Here is a 16,238-nt window from a genome sequence, read left to right as displayed (position 1 = left end):
GAGCATGATGTAGGGGCTGACTAGCACAAGCTGATTTCCAGCATCAAGGATGTGCTGTTACTTGTGGGGTTGGCTCTTCTATGCTACTGAACAGCCTTAATCTTAGTTCTGTGGATTTCTTTTATCTTTAATGAGTAGCTGTGGTTATTCTGCAGCATAGTTGTGATCTGTCTGTTCCCCGTAGCGTCAGTTACTTTAAATGCCTTGTACTTTTTTCCTGCTGCAGTTTTGCCGCCTTGTGTTCCTGGTTTTGCATTCTTCACTTCTGCTTTTCTTTCATTGCCCCCAGGACAATCTGATGCTGGAAAAGGCCTGTATGGCAGTAGAGGAGGCGGCCAAAGGAGGTGGCGTGTACCCAGAAGTCCTCTTTGAAGTAGCTCACCAGTGGTACTGGCTTTATGAACAGACTGTTGGTGGGACCCCAGCCCAGAGAGAAGGTGCCACCGGCTGCAGTGCCAGTGGTGCACGGGCTGCCTCTGAAGCAGCGCGGGGGTTGTCAGACAACCGGGTGACATCTGAGCCCACCACAGTAACAGTGGCAGCTGCGGTAACTGCGGCAGCAACAGTCATGCCGGTGATCTCTGTGGGGTCGACCATGTACCAGCAGCATACGATGGCAGGGCCAGCAATGGCACATACACACACGCAGGGCCTCCACCCTTACACCACCCTTCAGACTCACATCCCCTGTAATCCCCAGTATATTGGACACACTATCCAGCATATGCCGCGCCCAGCTGTCTTCCCAGTCCCTGGCTCAGCATACCCGCAGGTGAGTTTTACCTCTGCCTTCTTCATTTATGGTGACTTTGTGTGGCTACTTCCAGAGGTAGTATGTCTGACTGGGGAGAGCATGGGGCTCAGACCTGCTGTGGCTTGAGATCTAGCTTCTGCTCTCACTTATTGATTTGTGATAGTTGCTTTGGCTCCCCAGCTCAGCTTTTGCATTTTAAGGAGTTTTCTGTAGGTATGTGTAAAGTCTCAAAAGAATATCAAATATAATGCATCAGTAGTTTTTTGTTTTTATTGCTCTATAGTTTCTCAGAAGGCACTGTACAGAAAACTTGTCGTCTTGAGAGCTTGCAGACTAAATAGAGACTACAGAGAAAACCAAAGGTTATTTTAGCCTCTGCATATTTTTGAGAGTTCTTGGAGTGGTTTTCTGCAAACTGATTAGATGTAAAAGGAGGAGGAGCAAGAAGATGTAATGATCATGTGGTGCAATGGAGTTTCTGTGCTGATTCTTCCTGTGTCTTCTCCTTACTCTCAGATTGGACTTCCCACGCTTCAGTATTTATGTGTGGATATCATATTTTGGACTACTTCTCAATGGTCAGACTTAATTATTTTCTATTTTAGGGTGTCCATCCAGCATTCATAGGAGCACAGTACCCTTATTCAGTAACTACACCATCATTGGCAGCTACAGCAGTGTCATTCCCTGGTGTGCCGGTCCCATCCATGACGCAGATTGCGGTGCATCCCTATCACAGTGAGACAGGACTGTCACTGTCTTCCAACGTAGCGAGTAAGTGTTACAGCTCTGGGCTCTGCATAGCATAGAGTTGTTTTCTGTGACTCCTAGCCATACCCCAGTCAAGTCCTGCCCCTCACTAGCCACAGATGGAACTGGGGTTCTTGCGCTGAAAAGTTTTGACCAGATCTACCCCAACCTAAAAATGCACATGCTTGTGGGTACTGGGGTTCATAATGAGGCCTGATTCAGCTAGTGGAGTTTTAATTTCTGTTTAGCTAAATTTCCAGTATGAAGTTATTTTGGCCTCTGACTAAAGTGTGTTTGGAGCCCTCCTGATCTTTCTGACTTCTAACTTATTAGAGCTTTATTCTCCCTCTCCTTAGGGCAAGGTGAGCATAGGTGATCTTGGGCAGGTTCTTGTGGTTCCTTTGGGTCAGATGAATAGAGCGCAGGAAGTAGGCAGACCTGCTACAGTAGCACTAATAGATGTCTTTCCTGCCTGAAAGGATTAGAGGCAGCCAGTACCCAAAATGTGGAACTTCTGTAGAGAGGACAGGTGTTTCGGCAGGATCATGCCAATGGCAATCTGAACGTTTGCTCACATGTTGTGTTGGGACTAGAGTGGTGGTGAAGACCCATCAAGTAGTGTGCAGCACTGGAACAGCAGGTGTTGACTGAATTGTGGATGTGCTCTCATTGCTATGGGGTTTTACACCAGTCAGGCATGACTGACACAGGCTCTGTTATACCCTCACTGGGGAGGTGGTAATGCCTATTTGAATGTTTGCTTATCAGTGCTTTGCAACTCACCAGGTGCTGGAAGACTGGTACATGGGAAAACACTTGAGATGTGTTGGCCTCCTTTGTATCCAGATTATCAGGAGAATCTTTTCAGTTATTTTTATTTTGCATTTTGATGCTAAAAAGCAACCACAAATGCCATTAGAATAGTCCTAAGGCCTCAAGATCTGAAGAATGTCATTTGCTGACAGCCTTATTCCTGGACTGATGCTGTGACTCTTAGTTGTGAGAAACCACTTCTGTACTCCTCCAAAGAGTTATGAATCTTCCAGAACTACTAACTCATCCTAGAGCACTTAAAATAATGAAGGGGAAAAACAACCCCACCCTTTTCAGCTGCCATTGTTTATGACTTGCATAAGCTTCTGTTTTTCAGTCCTTAAAATACTGTTTTGCTGTTTCTGGAGTATGTGGTCATGTGATGATGCTTGAGCTCTGGCAACAATCCAGCTTTCTTACGGGTTATTCTCCTTGGCCAGACTTCAAATGCAGTATGGATTTTGCCCTACTTTGTGGGTTGTTTGGCACTGCGTGTCTGCTTGGTTGAGGATATTAGACAGATCTTTCCTTGGAGGCACATTGTTCTCAGGTATTCAACTATTCACTAGTAAACATTTTGAAAAACATGCTGGAGGTGGCAGGGGAAATCGGAACTTGGAGCATTGCCCAAGCTGGTGTAGTAGCACCACAGAGAAGCTGCGAAATAAGGGTAACAGTGTGCACACACCTAGTGACATCTCTGCTCTGGAATTCTCAGGCAAACCTTGCTTTTTCCTCTCTGTACCTTTCTTGAGAGGGAAAGTTAGATAAACTTCAGTCCCTTGTCAGAGTACAGCTTACTGGTTCAGTGTTAACTGCTGTATGTACAAGTTTAGGTGGTACAGTGTAATGGATTTTTCTGTGATTTTTCCTTGAATTTGTCCATACTAGTGTCTGAAGGTGGCAGAGCTTCTCAAATTTCCTTGCTGTTTTCACTCATGGTACGTGCTGCCAGTGTGTGTGATGGCGGTTCTTCCCAAGGATGGATTGGAGGCTAGCCTCCGGGAACATGCTTCCCCCACAGTAGCTGGATGGACAAATAGCTGTCTTACAGCAGAAGTGGAGAAACCTCACAATGTTGGACTTGATCTTTGAGTGACTTGATACTGGTCCTGCTCAATGAATTTCCTCAGCAGTTTCTCATCAAGTGTAGACGTGCACATGCTTGTTTCCTTAGGCAAGAAATTGGGACCAGAAATGTCAGTTAATAGTACCTTTGAGTCAACACATGTATTTGTGAGTCAAACATGATTGATGTATATGTTCGTGGAATACTCCAAAAGAGATGGACAAGCATGTAACTGACTCCAGGCTCTGCTTGCAAGCAAAACGGAGATGTTCCTAGCCCACTGTATTTCAGTTGTAAGCCTGTGGTTTTTGGTTGCAGTTATGTTCTGTTTAGGGGAATAGACCACTACATTGGCAGGGAGCGGTCAAGTGAGGGAGATGATGGCCCAAGTAAACCTTCTTTTAGGCTGGTGGTGGGTCCTAATGCTGCTGTTTTGCTCTCTTCAGTAGGAAGTGTCCATGCAGGATCAACGTTCCCAGCGATTCAGGGGGCTTCCTTGACAACTCTGTCCTCACAGCCCAACTCCCTTGTTACAGGGGGTTTTCCTGCCGAGGATGAGCAGCACAGTCAGCCTGTGAGCCCTCAGGGTCTGCACTACCTCCACTCCGCATACCGAGTTGGTAAGGATGGCCGAGTGGGTTTCTATGGCCCCCTTGAGAGGGATTCAGGGCAGGGCTGCAGGTTTTCACTGTTATTTGGCAATTTGCTACTGCACCTGTTGGGGGTGATGACATCTTAGGTACATGGGGAAAGCCACTTCATGATCATATGTGGAGGCTAAAAATGGAGACAAAGCAGCAGAAGATTGAACAGTTACTCTTGAGAGCCATTGGAGTAGAAAAGAAAGCTAAGTGGGTTAGAGTTGGGAAGAGTCTTGCCTTTCAACAGGTGTACATAAAGGAGTCTGGATATGGCTCTGAGGATGTGGTTGTGCAGGTTGTGACTATGTGAAAAAATGGAGTTCATCTCCTGCTCATGGATGGTGAAGGCACACTTCTATCTTAATGATACCAGATGAGTCTTCAGAGGCATGGAGTGATGTGTCCCGTGCCTTTCCAGCCAGGTGGTTGAAGGTTGACTTCAAGAGAATTTCTATTTTGTGGAGAGTGGGTATGTAATTAGCGTTCATTTCCCAGTCACACTGGTTATGAGGAACTAGACTCTCTGCCTGAATTGCCATTGGTACAAGGGTATCAGTCTTGGGGTTTCTGACTGAGCTTAGATTGTAGTAAACTACTAGTACATAGTTGTGGTCCAACCCAGTGGATACCTGAGGAGGGAGCTTCTAAGGTAAGCAAAGCCAGCACGGGGCAGCAAACAAAGAGAAACGGCAAGAAAATAGAAGGAAGGCTATAGAGGTTGCTTGAGGTTTTTTTGCTGAAAGCTAGAGAAGAAAGGGCTGCAAATGTCATTGGAAACATTGCAGTGCTAAGCAGTGAGCCATGAAGAGCATTCAGTAGCCTGAATAACAGAAGCAGGGGTGGGGAAGGGGGTTGGAAGATCAAGACATAGGGCCTGTTGGTATTTTAAAACTTTTTTAATGGAAAGATTTGCGTGAATAACTGTAATGGAATAAGTAAAATGTGTGCAGATTGACAACACAGACAGGCTCCCTGTTGGCCTGTTGTCTTTGCAGCTGAATAAGTTGATTTGGGTAGCTTCTCTGCAAAATTTGGAGCAAATGCATTGCTTTCAGGACACCTTCTGTAGTGCAGCCTTTGGGTCTATTTGATTGTAGATGCTCACATGTAGTGGAGTGTCTCTTTGTAGCTCTAGTGAGGTGTGGTGGCTGTGCATATTTTCCAGCCTGGAGCAGCAGATCCAGATGTTCTTGCAGATACTTCCTGTGCTGACAGGCTCCGTGGGGCTTCTGTTTCTCTCTGGACTCTTTGTAGCCAGGGAATTTTCTGCTGATGAAGGACAGGCCAATCAGGTTGTATTGCAGTGAGTGAAGTGCTAGACTAAGCCTTACTGGGCAGAAGTGCTGCTTGACTCTGGCTGCCCCTTTCTCACAGGGATGCTGGCTCTGGAGATGCTTGGCCGAAGAGCTCACAACGACCATCCCAACAACTTCTCCCGCAGCCCACCTTACACAGAGGATGTAAAATGGCTCCTTGGGTTAGCTGCGAAGTTAGGTAAGGCTCAGAGCAGTACTTCAAGAGAAATCCACTTTCTGGGATTTGGACCATGGTGGGAAAAAGCTCTCCAAAGAGTGAAACTTCAAAGACTGGGTGAGCCTGATATCTGATCCCATTTCTGAGAATGTTTCAGAAGATCCCTGCTGCTCTTTCATCCAGGCAATTGTCCCATTTCTGGGTTCTGTAGTCGTGCTGTTGAATTTTGAGCACTGGATGAAGTGCATGGGGTTGGACAGGGCTCAGAGCTTGTATCTCTTCCATTCTATAACAACAACTTTTTTCCCTTTCCACTATCTTGTAGGTATTCCTCTTTCTTATGTATATTTACACCTTCTGTGAAGACTTGGTATAACAATAGGTGCTGAAACCACCAACTGTTTGTTTTTTGTTTTTTGTTTTTACTTCTACTTTGCTCTTGGATCTTTTTTGTCAGATTTTTTTTTTTTATAAATTATTTCATCAGCAGTAGGAACTTAAAAACCCTGTACAAACAGCCTGTCTAGTGGCCTGGCTTCTCCTGCTGCTGCTGGGGGAGCTCTACTCTAGGCAGCAGTGGGAAAGCTTGACACTCTCTCCAGCCTCCCTACGACCTGAGTGCTGGGGCTGCAGGTGGTTCCTAGATGGGCAGGCAAGAAGCAGTGGGAGGAGGTGCAGTGTATCCTTGCCTCTTTAGTTACCTTGCCACACCAGTTTTCTTTCACATCCCCTTTAAAGACAGGTGGACTGGCAATATCAGCAACTGAGGTGGTACCTGGTCTCTACTCAGACCTGATGAATATATCAGAATGATCTCTTGTCCCCATGAGTTTGCTAGACTATCTTCTCCAAGCCTGCTGGAGGATACCTTACACTGAGAAGAAGGTGCTCCAAATCCAGGTTCTTGCTGGGAAGTACTTGATTTCCAGTGTGTCTCTTAAGTTACCACTGTTGTTCTGACTTCTTCCTGTGCAGGTGTAAACTACGTGCATCAGTTTTGCGTTGGTGCAGCCAAGGGGGTGTTGAGCCCTTTCGTGCTCCAGGAGATCATCATGGAAGCTCTACAGAGGCTCAACCCTGCCCATGTGCACAACCACCTGCGCACCCCAGCCTTCCACCAGCTGGTGCAGAGGTGCCAGCAGGCCTACATACAGGTAATGTGTGGTCTGTCGTCTTGCCTGGCAAAGCTGCCAGGCCACTGCCTGCCTTGCGAGTACTGCCTCCATGTGTGTGTGCAGGGGAGAAGGGGCTTTGGGTACTGGTAGCGGAACTGATCCATTGCCTGACGCATACCTGACGAATAGGCATCACTTGCCTGTGTGGAGGCTGCATACAGGGGACTTTATTGTACTGCTTCTTCCAAGGCCTCTCACCTCCTGTGCTAACCACAAAGGCTGAGGTGGTTCTGTGTTCCCTGTCCTCTTTCTTCCTCCAAATGCTAGCTGTACCTATACTTCTTTTTCTTTGCTATGTTTTCAAGCTCCCTGTCCACCTCCCTTCCTAGCTGATCTTTTTTTGTTTCTTTCCTTGTTTGTAGCCTGTCTTCCCCTCGTCATGAAGCCCTGGCACAACTGTCTGGTGCACTAGTGCTGCCACTAATAGTGGAAGTGGCTTGTTCAGCTACCAGTACTGATGAGATATCTGGGTTTCAATAAATCCTGAGATGTGTGTTTCAGTGAGCCAGATGGAATACCAGAGACACCTGTTCCCTAAAACAGTGTGAACAGGACAGCCCACATGTACCTACTTCTCTTGAGTAAATGACCAGAAGGGTGATTCTGTAGATACACTCTCCAGCTTGGCTTAACTGTCCTATCACCTAGGTGATATTCTGTAGAAATGACAGCTTCTTCACTTAAGCTCTTTTTCTGAGCTATATTAGGGAAATAGATTTCTCAAAAGCTGGGCCTGCAGTTTTAGGGCCTAGTTGAGAAGCTGATGGAAGTGACAGTACTAAGCCTAGACATTTTTTAACAACTTAGTGTCAACCTTATTCCTTTCATACCCCTTAGCAAAGGAGATGTCCAGTGAACATGCTGGGTCCCCATGTATAACCTGCAAATGAGTGGTGTGGGGGTTACATGCTGGTGGGTGGTGGGGCAGTGCTGGCTGGCCCTTTTGCGCTGTACTGTGGTGCAATTTGCTGCTCATGAAGGAGAGAACACCTGTTGATACTGTGTGATGTATTTTGATGTTCTGAGGGCATGCTCTCCTTGGCTGTGCTACAGTGTAAGATGGAGCACTGCTGTCTTTTGAGCTAGCTCTCCTCTGTCAGAGCCTCTGAGCTTTGGGGCCTCTTGTGGGGTAACAGGATCGTGTGACATATCACCCTGGGAGCTCTTGAGTCCTTCTCCGAGTGTGAGGGTGGTGAGCAAATACCTTAAAGCTCTTTCCCTGTTCCCATCCAGTACATCCATCACCGGCTGATCCATCTCACTCCAGCTGACTACGATGACTTTGTGAATGCCATCCGCAGCGCCAGAAGCGCCTTCTGCCTGACTCCCATGGGCATGATGCAGTTTAATGATATTATCCAGAACATGAAGCGCAGCAAGCAGACAAAGGAGCTGTGGCAAAGGGTCTCTCTGGAAATGACCACCTTTTCACCGTGACAACAGGTGGAGCTCCACGGACACACAACCCTTTGCTCTGCGTAGTTGTAGTTCCATTTACGCCATCCTTCCTTCTGGTGTCTTTTTTAATTTAGTTTTAACTTGTTGGAAACCACTGATATGATGTATTTATACCATGACATTCCTCTCCAGCACTGTTGTGTGTTGGCGCTCTGCTTTGCTCGCTCTTCTTCCTCCTTCCCAGTGGGCTGCAGGCTTCAGAAACATCAGGAAATGAGAAGGAAGTTGAGCTGGCTGCCCTGTGGTGTAGTCACCGCTTTTTTCCCTGAGCCCCTGGAGTCTGTCCTGCGAGCAGTTTGCAGTGTGGTTACGCACATGTTAGAGGGGTGGGGAATTCTGTCTTAAATATTTATTTTGGCATTTATAAATATGTAAACTTTTTTTTTTGTATGGGCTTCTCTTACTCCACACACCATCCTCTGTCAGGAGAGGCTGGGACTGCTGTGTGCAGCCAGTGCTCCCTCCATTCCTTTCAGCACCTCCTGCTGAGAGAAGCTGAGACTGGATTAGCAGGGCCAGGGCCTCTCTGCAGCAGCTGCTGAGGGCAGAGACTGAAGCTTGGGCAGTCAGAGTTGGTGACTGTACTGAGCTGCCTGGAGACTGCCAGAAGTACTTGAGCTCTTTCTCAGGAGTGTCCCACACTGGGCACTGCTGGCTCATAGGATGTTTTGATCCTGGTTATTCCGAATTGTACAATCATGTTTCTTTTGGCTGGGGTATTACTCTCCTGTAATGAGTTTCTTATCCCTTGTCTCTTCTCATTTCCTGATTAAACACTCGTTTTCTTAGACTGACTCTCTTCTCTCTGCTATGATGTTGACAGTATGATGGAGCTGGCCAGCTGTGTGTCAGTGGCAGCTCCTGTGAGCCCTGGTAGCTGGTTGTCCTGCCTTGGGGAACAGGGGTCCAGCACAAGGCATGTGGCCAGAACTTTTACACAATCTGTGAGCCAAAGGTTTCTTGCCTGGTACTGCTCTGAGAATGACATGCCTTTGCAGAGGCTGAGGTACGTGCAGGCTGGGATGTTGATGGGTGTCACGGGAGTCGTGGTAAGCCTGGGGTGTTCTGCCTACGCTTCTGCTAGCCACCAGGTTCCTTTTCTGGTCTTGACACCAGTGCTAACATGTGGTAGTGCAGAGCTTTGTACTTCCAAAGTATCCTGCAAAACGGTAACTGCCCACCCTTGGTATAATTGTTAAAGAAAGCTAGTGGTCTGCTCCCATGTGTTTAGAGAGATGGTTGGTGGACTATGCAAGATATCCAATAGGGACAGCATTGCAGAAAATTAACTTTAGAAAGCTTTTCTTTCTATGTCAAGGAAGTATAAAGGCCACTGCCATTTGTAAGCATACAAGCACATAAATTTCAGGGCTTTTAAAACTGGAAGTCAGATGATTGATGGATGTTAAGAATCCAGTTTCTCTGTAGTAATGTATTTTGCTTCTTACTTGGCTTTAGCCAGTGATGATGGGGAACTTAGTTTCTGCAAGCTAGAAGTAGAGGCCTGTTACTTTCAGCGATACTCTTAAAAAATTAACTCACAGGCATAGGGCAAAACAGATGAACAGGCTCCTTTAGTTTGCCTTTGTGTACTGTACAGGCCAGACTGTGTGACAGGTTCTTCCACTTCTGACTGTGCAAGAGTAACTGTTTGTATTCTTCCATAAACTATCTAGTTACATGCTAATTATAAATACTGATGTTCGGAAGAATGTGTGAAGTTTTATGGCTTTTAAACTAAGTTCCATGTTGATTATGAGCTGGCTGTTGGGCAAAACTCCTGAATTTGACTGGAGAGCATAGTCTGATGTCTGGAAAGTTTGGGTTCCTGGAGCCCTTTCTGTGCTCTCTGTTCTCAGACTAGTGTAATTGAAAACACAGAGCATGAGAGCACTGTCACCAGTATCTTTGTTTTGGGAAAATACAGTGGAGCTGTGAAGTGTGCTTGCTTTCAGTCTGTGTAGTCTGCATAAAGACTGTGAGAAAAAAGAAATCACAATACCCGTTATCTTTCACTGTGCTGAAAACTTTTTCTTGTTGGCTATTTTACCAATTCTAGTCCTCATACAGATTGCACTGCTTCTGTATGACAGACCCTGTCACAGTTGTCTTCCAGTAGCTGTAGAACCCCAACAGAGGAAGAGCCAGGGAATGTCACCTCAGGCTGACATTGACTGAACAAGCAGCTCAGTGGTATGAGGCACAGGTTGGTAGTTTCAGAAGTGTCCAGTCTTTTCTCTGAAAAAAATTCCTCACACTGAGCAGGTAGAGATGGGAGCTGTGTGGAGGTGCTGCACACACTCATTTATTCAGGCCTTCCAGAACACACTTTCAGTACTGCATCTCTGCATCTTTTAATCTGTTGTTGTTCCTGAGCTGTATCCTGTGGAAATATATCTGATCAAGGACAGGAGAAAGTGAGAAAGGAGATGGTGATGTTTTTTCTTGCCATGTGGCTGGGAGGTTCTTCAGGCATTATTCCTTCATAAGACATGAGATGAGCTCTGGTGGCCCAGGAAGCATTGATCTGTTTATTAAAGCAGAAAAGTAATTACCCAGCACAGTCTTGTTAGTTTGGTCACCACTTCAGGAGTGGGGAAAATACTTGTGCTCAGAAATTCTGTAGACTTTTCAGCAGAAGACTTGAAAAGAGCAGAGGTCACAGCCAAGTCAAATTTTCTTTGACTTTCAGTTAACCCATGTGTTTTTTTTCACTTAAATGTTCTTTAGGTCCTTGTCCTTACCAGCAATATGAAGTAAAGGCCAGCTGCCACAGCAGCTGGATGCTTTAGAGCTCTTCAGGGTAGAAGTGGTTCTAGACAGCTGCGAAGCTGTTTTCTGTGGTGGCTACCATCTCTTCCCAGGCTGGGCAGCAAATGCTGAATTTACTCGGTACTAATAGCTACAGGTATTTGTCTGGATAGGGCCTGGACCGCACTTGCATGAAGACAGATAATATTCTGGGATGGGCAACTTTGTAGTGGGTTACTGTCACTTTTGGTAAAGTCTAATTCACTGTTCATTCCTTAAAGGTCAGGTGAATGAGGTCTTTAGACTGTGCTGCTTCCTGTGTCCTCTGTTCACAGTGACTTGCTTTCACTTGCCAGATTTGTTTCCTCTTGTGACCATAGGAAATACACTTTCCCCTTCAGCTGTGTTTCTAGAAATAACAGCTCACTTCAGTGGGGAGTTGGAGGTCAAATTTGTACCGGTACAGATGAAACCAGCTGAGAATGGGTTGATGTCTTTACTGCAAGATATCTGTAGGCCAGTTTTCACTGTTCTGCTACTGTTGAAGATTGAACTGCTTAATTGTCCTAATTAGGGCAGTGTGCTATGGGCAGCCTTGAACTCTGAGTTAACCTGCTGTCTGCACTTGATGTTGTGTCGGTACTTCAGCTAAATGTGCATTTTGATGCTCTAAGGATCAGTACATGCAGATGAGCAGATGGTGTTCCAGTGTTAGGATACTTAGAAGCAGCTCCTTGAAAGATGGGGATTTTGTGTGTGTGTGTGTGTATGTGTGTGTATATATACACACACATGCACACACCAAAGTGTAAGGGAGAGGGTGTGAGAAGATAAAGGTGAGTGAAAAAGCCTTTTTTTCCCCTCTCTCCTTTCCTGAGGACATTAGTGGCCTCAGGTGACTGTGGTATCTTTACGCCTTGTCTGTATGCACTCTTATCCTGTATTGGGGCCCGCAGCATTTCTATAACTTAACCTAATTTCCGAGTCTTCAGGGGTAAAATCTTAGTGTTAGTGTAGTTGGTAGGAAATGTGCCAAGATTAGGTCTGTACTTTTGGATATTTCGTTTGTTGGAAGGAATAGTGTGATTTTTGCTCTTACAGAATGGATAAAATGTTTTAGTCATTGCAAGCTTCATGCCTGTAAACACATCTCATGGTGCAGATACCTGTTTTCTGTGTAGAACAGGTCTGCCAACTGCTGAGAGGGCTGGCTCCCCTCCTCCCTCCCTAGACATGGTCACCTACAACCATCTTTCTTGCCTGTGAAAATTTTCCTTTGGAAGCACTTCCTAGGAGCGTGAGTTAGCAGAGCAGTATTTGCCTTTGGACATCAGTGTCTTTACAGCCCATGAACAAGCTGAGTTGGAGTTGTCATCTGATGAAGCAATGTGCCATGCCTAACAACAGGTACACCCAGGGTTAGCTGAAAAGTGTCTAGTTTCTGTCTCATTTTGATTGCTGTCACCAATATTTATTTGGGATATGTACTTTCCTTCTCTCAGAACCCCTTCAGAAATAGCCTCCTGGGGAGCTGTTGAACCTAAACTGTTTTTTAAGTGTGTGTGTGTGTGTCTGTGTGTGTGTGTGTTTTTGGTTTTTATAAAGCCTAGAACTGAATACAGGTTTTTAATTTCCCAACTTATTTAGCGCTAGCTTGGATATTCCTACACAGTCTTAGGTGCACTGAACTGCCTTGCAATCACCAGTCAATGGAAACAGAGTAGCACTGAAGTATAGTTTATCACTATCTCTTGCTGTCAGTCAAGCTGTAACATGACATAAATTTGAAATAGTTATGTAAAGTTGTATTTTTCTTACCTAGCCATTAAGAGAAGAGCAGGGTATTAAAATGATTTTTTCAGCGTGTATGTGGGGGGAGTGCCAAAACAGACAAGTGTGCTCACAGTCTGCTACTGATGCTTTTTTTTTTTAAAAAAAAAAACAAACCCTAAGCTGAGGAAGGTAAAAGTGCAGGTTGGGCCATGAGGAATTCTCAGCATTTGCTGATGCCTGTGACTGCTTTTAAGGCCTACTGATAGAGTGAATGGCTCTCAACTACAATTTGTTTTGGAATATTTTGTATCTGAAGTATCATATGATGTGATTATGGTGAAGGCCTTTTTTTTAAATAGTACTACTTTTCATCAGGGTTGTTTGGTTTTGGTTGTTTTGGTTTTTTTTAACTACCTCCCCCCTCACTATGTCCCCAACCCCAGCATAACTCACATGTGGCTTTTGAACTGATTTCTATTTCCTGTTTCCATTTAAGAGGAGTACTTGTGCTTTGGGCAGGGCAGTGGGGGCACCTCTCAGAGTGGCATTATTCTGTGAAAGTTGGAAGTGCAGCTTGGGGCTACTCTGCTACGGCTTTTGTTTGAGCCTATGACTAGTCAGTGCTTTTTCTCAGGGTAGACAGACCAAAAGCAAGCTTTGTGTGCTGTCAGAAGATAACTTCACTGCTGTGCAGTTTCTTATTGGTATAAAGACAGTGACTGTGCTCTGTAAACAAGTTGACTTTTTCCCTTTGTGCTAGTGTTGCCGGCTTACAGTTACAGATTCCTAACTACTTAACGCTGCAGAGGCTGCACTGCATAGTTACTTTATTGCCGTGAAGCTCTAAGGATGGGAAAAGGCTGGAAATGCATTAAAAGTCTATTGTATGTAGTATTTATACCTAGATAGTGTGCACTGTGAGCAGGGACTGGGTCCCCACAATTTCTTTCCATGTCATGCTTTGCTTTGCCTCATTTAAGTCAGCCAGGAGAGCTTCTCTGTCAGGAAGTTGGGGCTTAAAGGGCAGCTGTTGTGGAGGGTCTTAAGTGTCAACACAGTGTTGTCAGAAGTCTTGAAATGCACCTTCTCCAATGACTTGAGTGGTTCTGAGACCTGCCTGATTTATGATACTCTGTTACTATAAGTGAAATAAACGTGAGCTGGGTTTCAGACTGCTGGGGCAGCGTCACTGTTACGGACGTGCTGGTTTACAACTGTTTTGGAGAGACTGGAGAGTTGGTAAGACTAGCTAGATGAGAATGGGGAGAAATGGAGTCTTGGAAGACCACCACTCTAAACAAAACATTGATTATTTCTACATAGTTCTCAAGAGTAGTGGAGATGACAGTGTCAGGAATAATTTCTTTTGTAAGCAAAACCAGCTTGCAAAGTGTTTCTCAGATTAGATCCTAATCTTAACAATGCTCAGTGTGGACAGTTGTGGTTTTTTGTTTTTTTTTAAACCCCCCCCCCACCTTTAAGAAAAAGGGGAAAGAAACTGTAGGCAAAGCCCTGATAACTTGACAGGAGATACCAGTGCTCAATCCATATCCTGCTTCATGATGGCAGCCTGCTGAAAACACTCATTTAGCTATTACTGTCTTGGGGGCTTGCAGCTGCACTGTGTCAGCCAGGAGACACTCAGGATCCAGCAAGGGGTGGGGTAAACATTTGTTTCAGATTGATTTGGTGTGTTCAGACCTGTTTGTCATTGCTGCTTTTACCATGTACTATTGATACAGCAAAATGACTGGCAAGGAAACAAAGGATTCTCTTACTGACAGTGTGAGGGCTGCAAAACAGCCAGAGTTTGATTGAGTTACTCAGTAGATTCCTATGCTAGGAGCTGCAGGCTTCTGCCAGCAATATGCGCCTTTGCAGTGCTGTCAGCAATGGAAAATTGCAGTTTGCAGGGACTGGATTTTTATTCAGAGCTGGTACATGATGCTGCCTACAGAGACATTCTCCCAGCTTCCATGTCTTTATCCTATAGTTGAGACTCATACCAGTATCCCCTGTACCTAAGAGAAAGAGGTACCAGGCTCCTTTTCAGTAGCGTCCTGATTGAATTCCAGAGGTTGTGTGTGAGTAGAAGTTATATGCTGAGGCTGGCATATATACATAGTCTAATGGGTTGTTTGTTTTTTTTTTTTTTTAAAAAGTTGTTTCCTAGTGGTTTTTTTTCCCAATTCTCACCTTTCATGTACCCTTCCATTTCTGAAGAGTAACATCTGACTACTGTTTCTATTACAATCACATGCCTTTCTGGTACCTAGCGCAAATTACTTTTTTTTTTTTTTTTTTTAATGGGTCAGTTTCCTATGCACCAGAAGTATTAAAAATATTTTAATGTATTACAAAAATATTTTTCTGGTAATGTTTTATTTACTGTTGTTTACCTTACCTTAGAAGTGAACTGCTTACCATGAAGTTCTGTTACTCAACAGTGAGGTATGATGAAGAGGTTTATTTCCACTGTCAAAATGAAACAGGAGGGTCTGTAATGTGTAGGTGCCTAAGGGATTAGTATCTAGTAATCTTCATATCTCACTGGAAAAGATGTTGGCTTTTTGATAGCACACAGCTGCTGATACTATAAAAGTTTCTCTTAGGAGGGGGTATTTGTTTCCATGGCCTTGAAGAGATGTCTGGAAAGAGGGCAGCTTGTGCAGCAAGGTGTTGTCAGAGGGAGTTACCAGATTTGAAAAGGACTCCTCATCAGCTAAATCAGAGGACAGTCCACATTGGGATCTGACCACAGCAGGTGACTTGTTTGCTGTTAGCATAAGCAGTAAGAGAACAAGTGTAGCATAGAAATGAAGCAACGGGGAGGAGGGAAAGCATAAATAATGAGAGTACACAGCTGCCCTTTGCTGCTCTGAGTGAAGGACTATCACCAGTAAACTCACCCTGACATTTAGTGAGCTCCTCCCAACATTTATTCCTGGTACCTTGATTATTTTGTAATGTTTAATTCCATCTCCTCACAGATGTTACCACATGGTCTGAGGTAAAGCATGAAGTAACTGTGAGTGAGAGCCTGTAATGGATTAAGAGCAGAGTTTAATGGAGCATCATTAGCATTGGTCCTGGCGTCCTCCTCCTCCTGGGGAAGCATGTAAAAACAGCCGTGCTGCTGCTGTATTTGTGTGTGAAGCGCTTGGTGGAGAAAGAGCTGTGAGGCTGTTTTATGATGCTGTCGCAACTGTGACTATTTAAACAATGTTTTGCTTCCAATTCGGTGTAGGCTGGTTATTACTGTAGGTCTGTGCCCCTGGATGGGAATGGCACAGCAGCTGGAAGCTGCTGCAGCAGCCAGGGATGGCCCAAGAGTCATCACTGCTGCAGGCCACAAAGGATGAGCCTGCAGGCTGTGCTGTGCCAGCTTCTGCAAGCCTACAGGTGCACATGCAGAGAAAGTGCCCTTAAGACACTGATTCTGTGTTGTTACAAATGTAAGTTAAACACTTTTGTTGCCCTCCCAAATATCAGCTCTAAGGCCTGGAGTAGGTTTTTCAGTTTTTCTTACTCTTCTACCAGCTTAGGGTCCATGACATCACTCAAAATCATCACAAAGAAGA

At 45.1% G+C, this 16,238-nt stretch overlaps 1 protein-coding gene across 4 annotated transcripts in view; it reads left to right on the top strand.

Annotated features, from left to right (window-relative positions):
* Positions 1-8,928, top strand: part of ZSWIM8 (zinc finger SWIM-type containing 8) — a 62,408-nt gene extending 53,480 nt beyond the window's left edge. For 2 of the 4 annotated variants that reach the window (XM_026851241.1, XM_026851242.1), the window contains exons 21-26: positions 290-772; positions 1,360-1,528; positions 3,833-4,006; positions 5,402-5,521; positions 6,476-6,654; positions 7,909-8,928. In XM_026851241.1, the coding sequence (XP_026707042.1) occupies positions 290-772; positions 1,360-1,528; positions 3,833-4,006; positions 5,402-5,521; positions 6,476-6,654; positions 7,909-8,112 (1,329 nt within the window). In that variant the 3' untranslated portion in view covers positions 8,113-8,928. The remainder of the gene's footprint in view (positions 1-289; positions 773-1,359; positions 1,529-3,832; positions 4,007-5,401; positions 5,522-6,475; positions 6,655-7,908) is intronic. The other 2 variants (XM_026851243.1, XM_026851244.1) reach the window with 2 other exon arrangements.
* Positions 8,929-16,238: the final 7,310 nt, after the last annotated feature.

The sequence above is a fragment of the Athene cunicularia genome (genome assembly GCF_003259725.1).
Source record: "Athene cunicularia isolate RWA chromosome 6 unlocalized genomic scaffold, athCun1 chr6_part1, whole genome shotgun sequence".
NCBI classification, from domain to species: Eukaryota; Metazoa; Chordata; class Aves; order Strigiformes; family Strigidae; genus Athene; species Athene cunicularia.
This window is presented reverse-complemented; position numbering and strand designations above follow the sequence as displayed.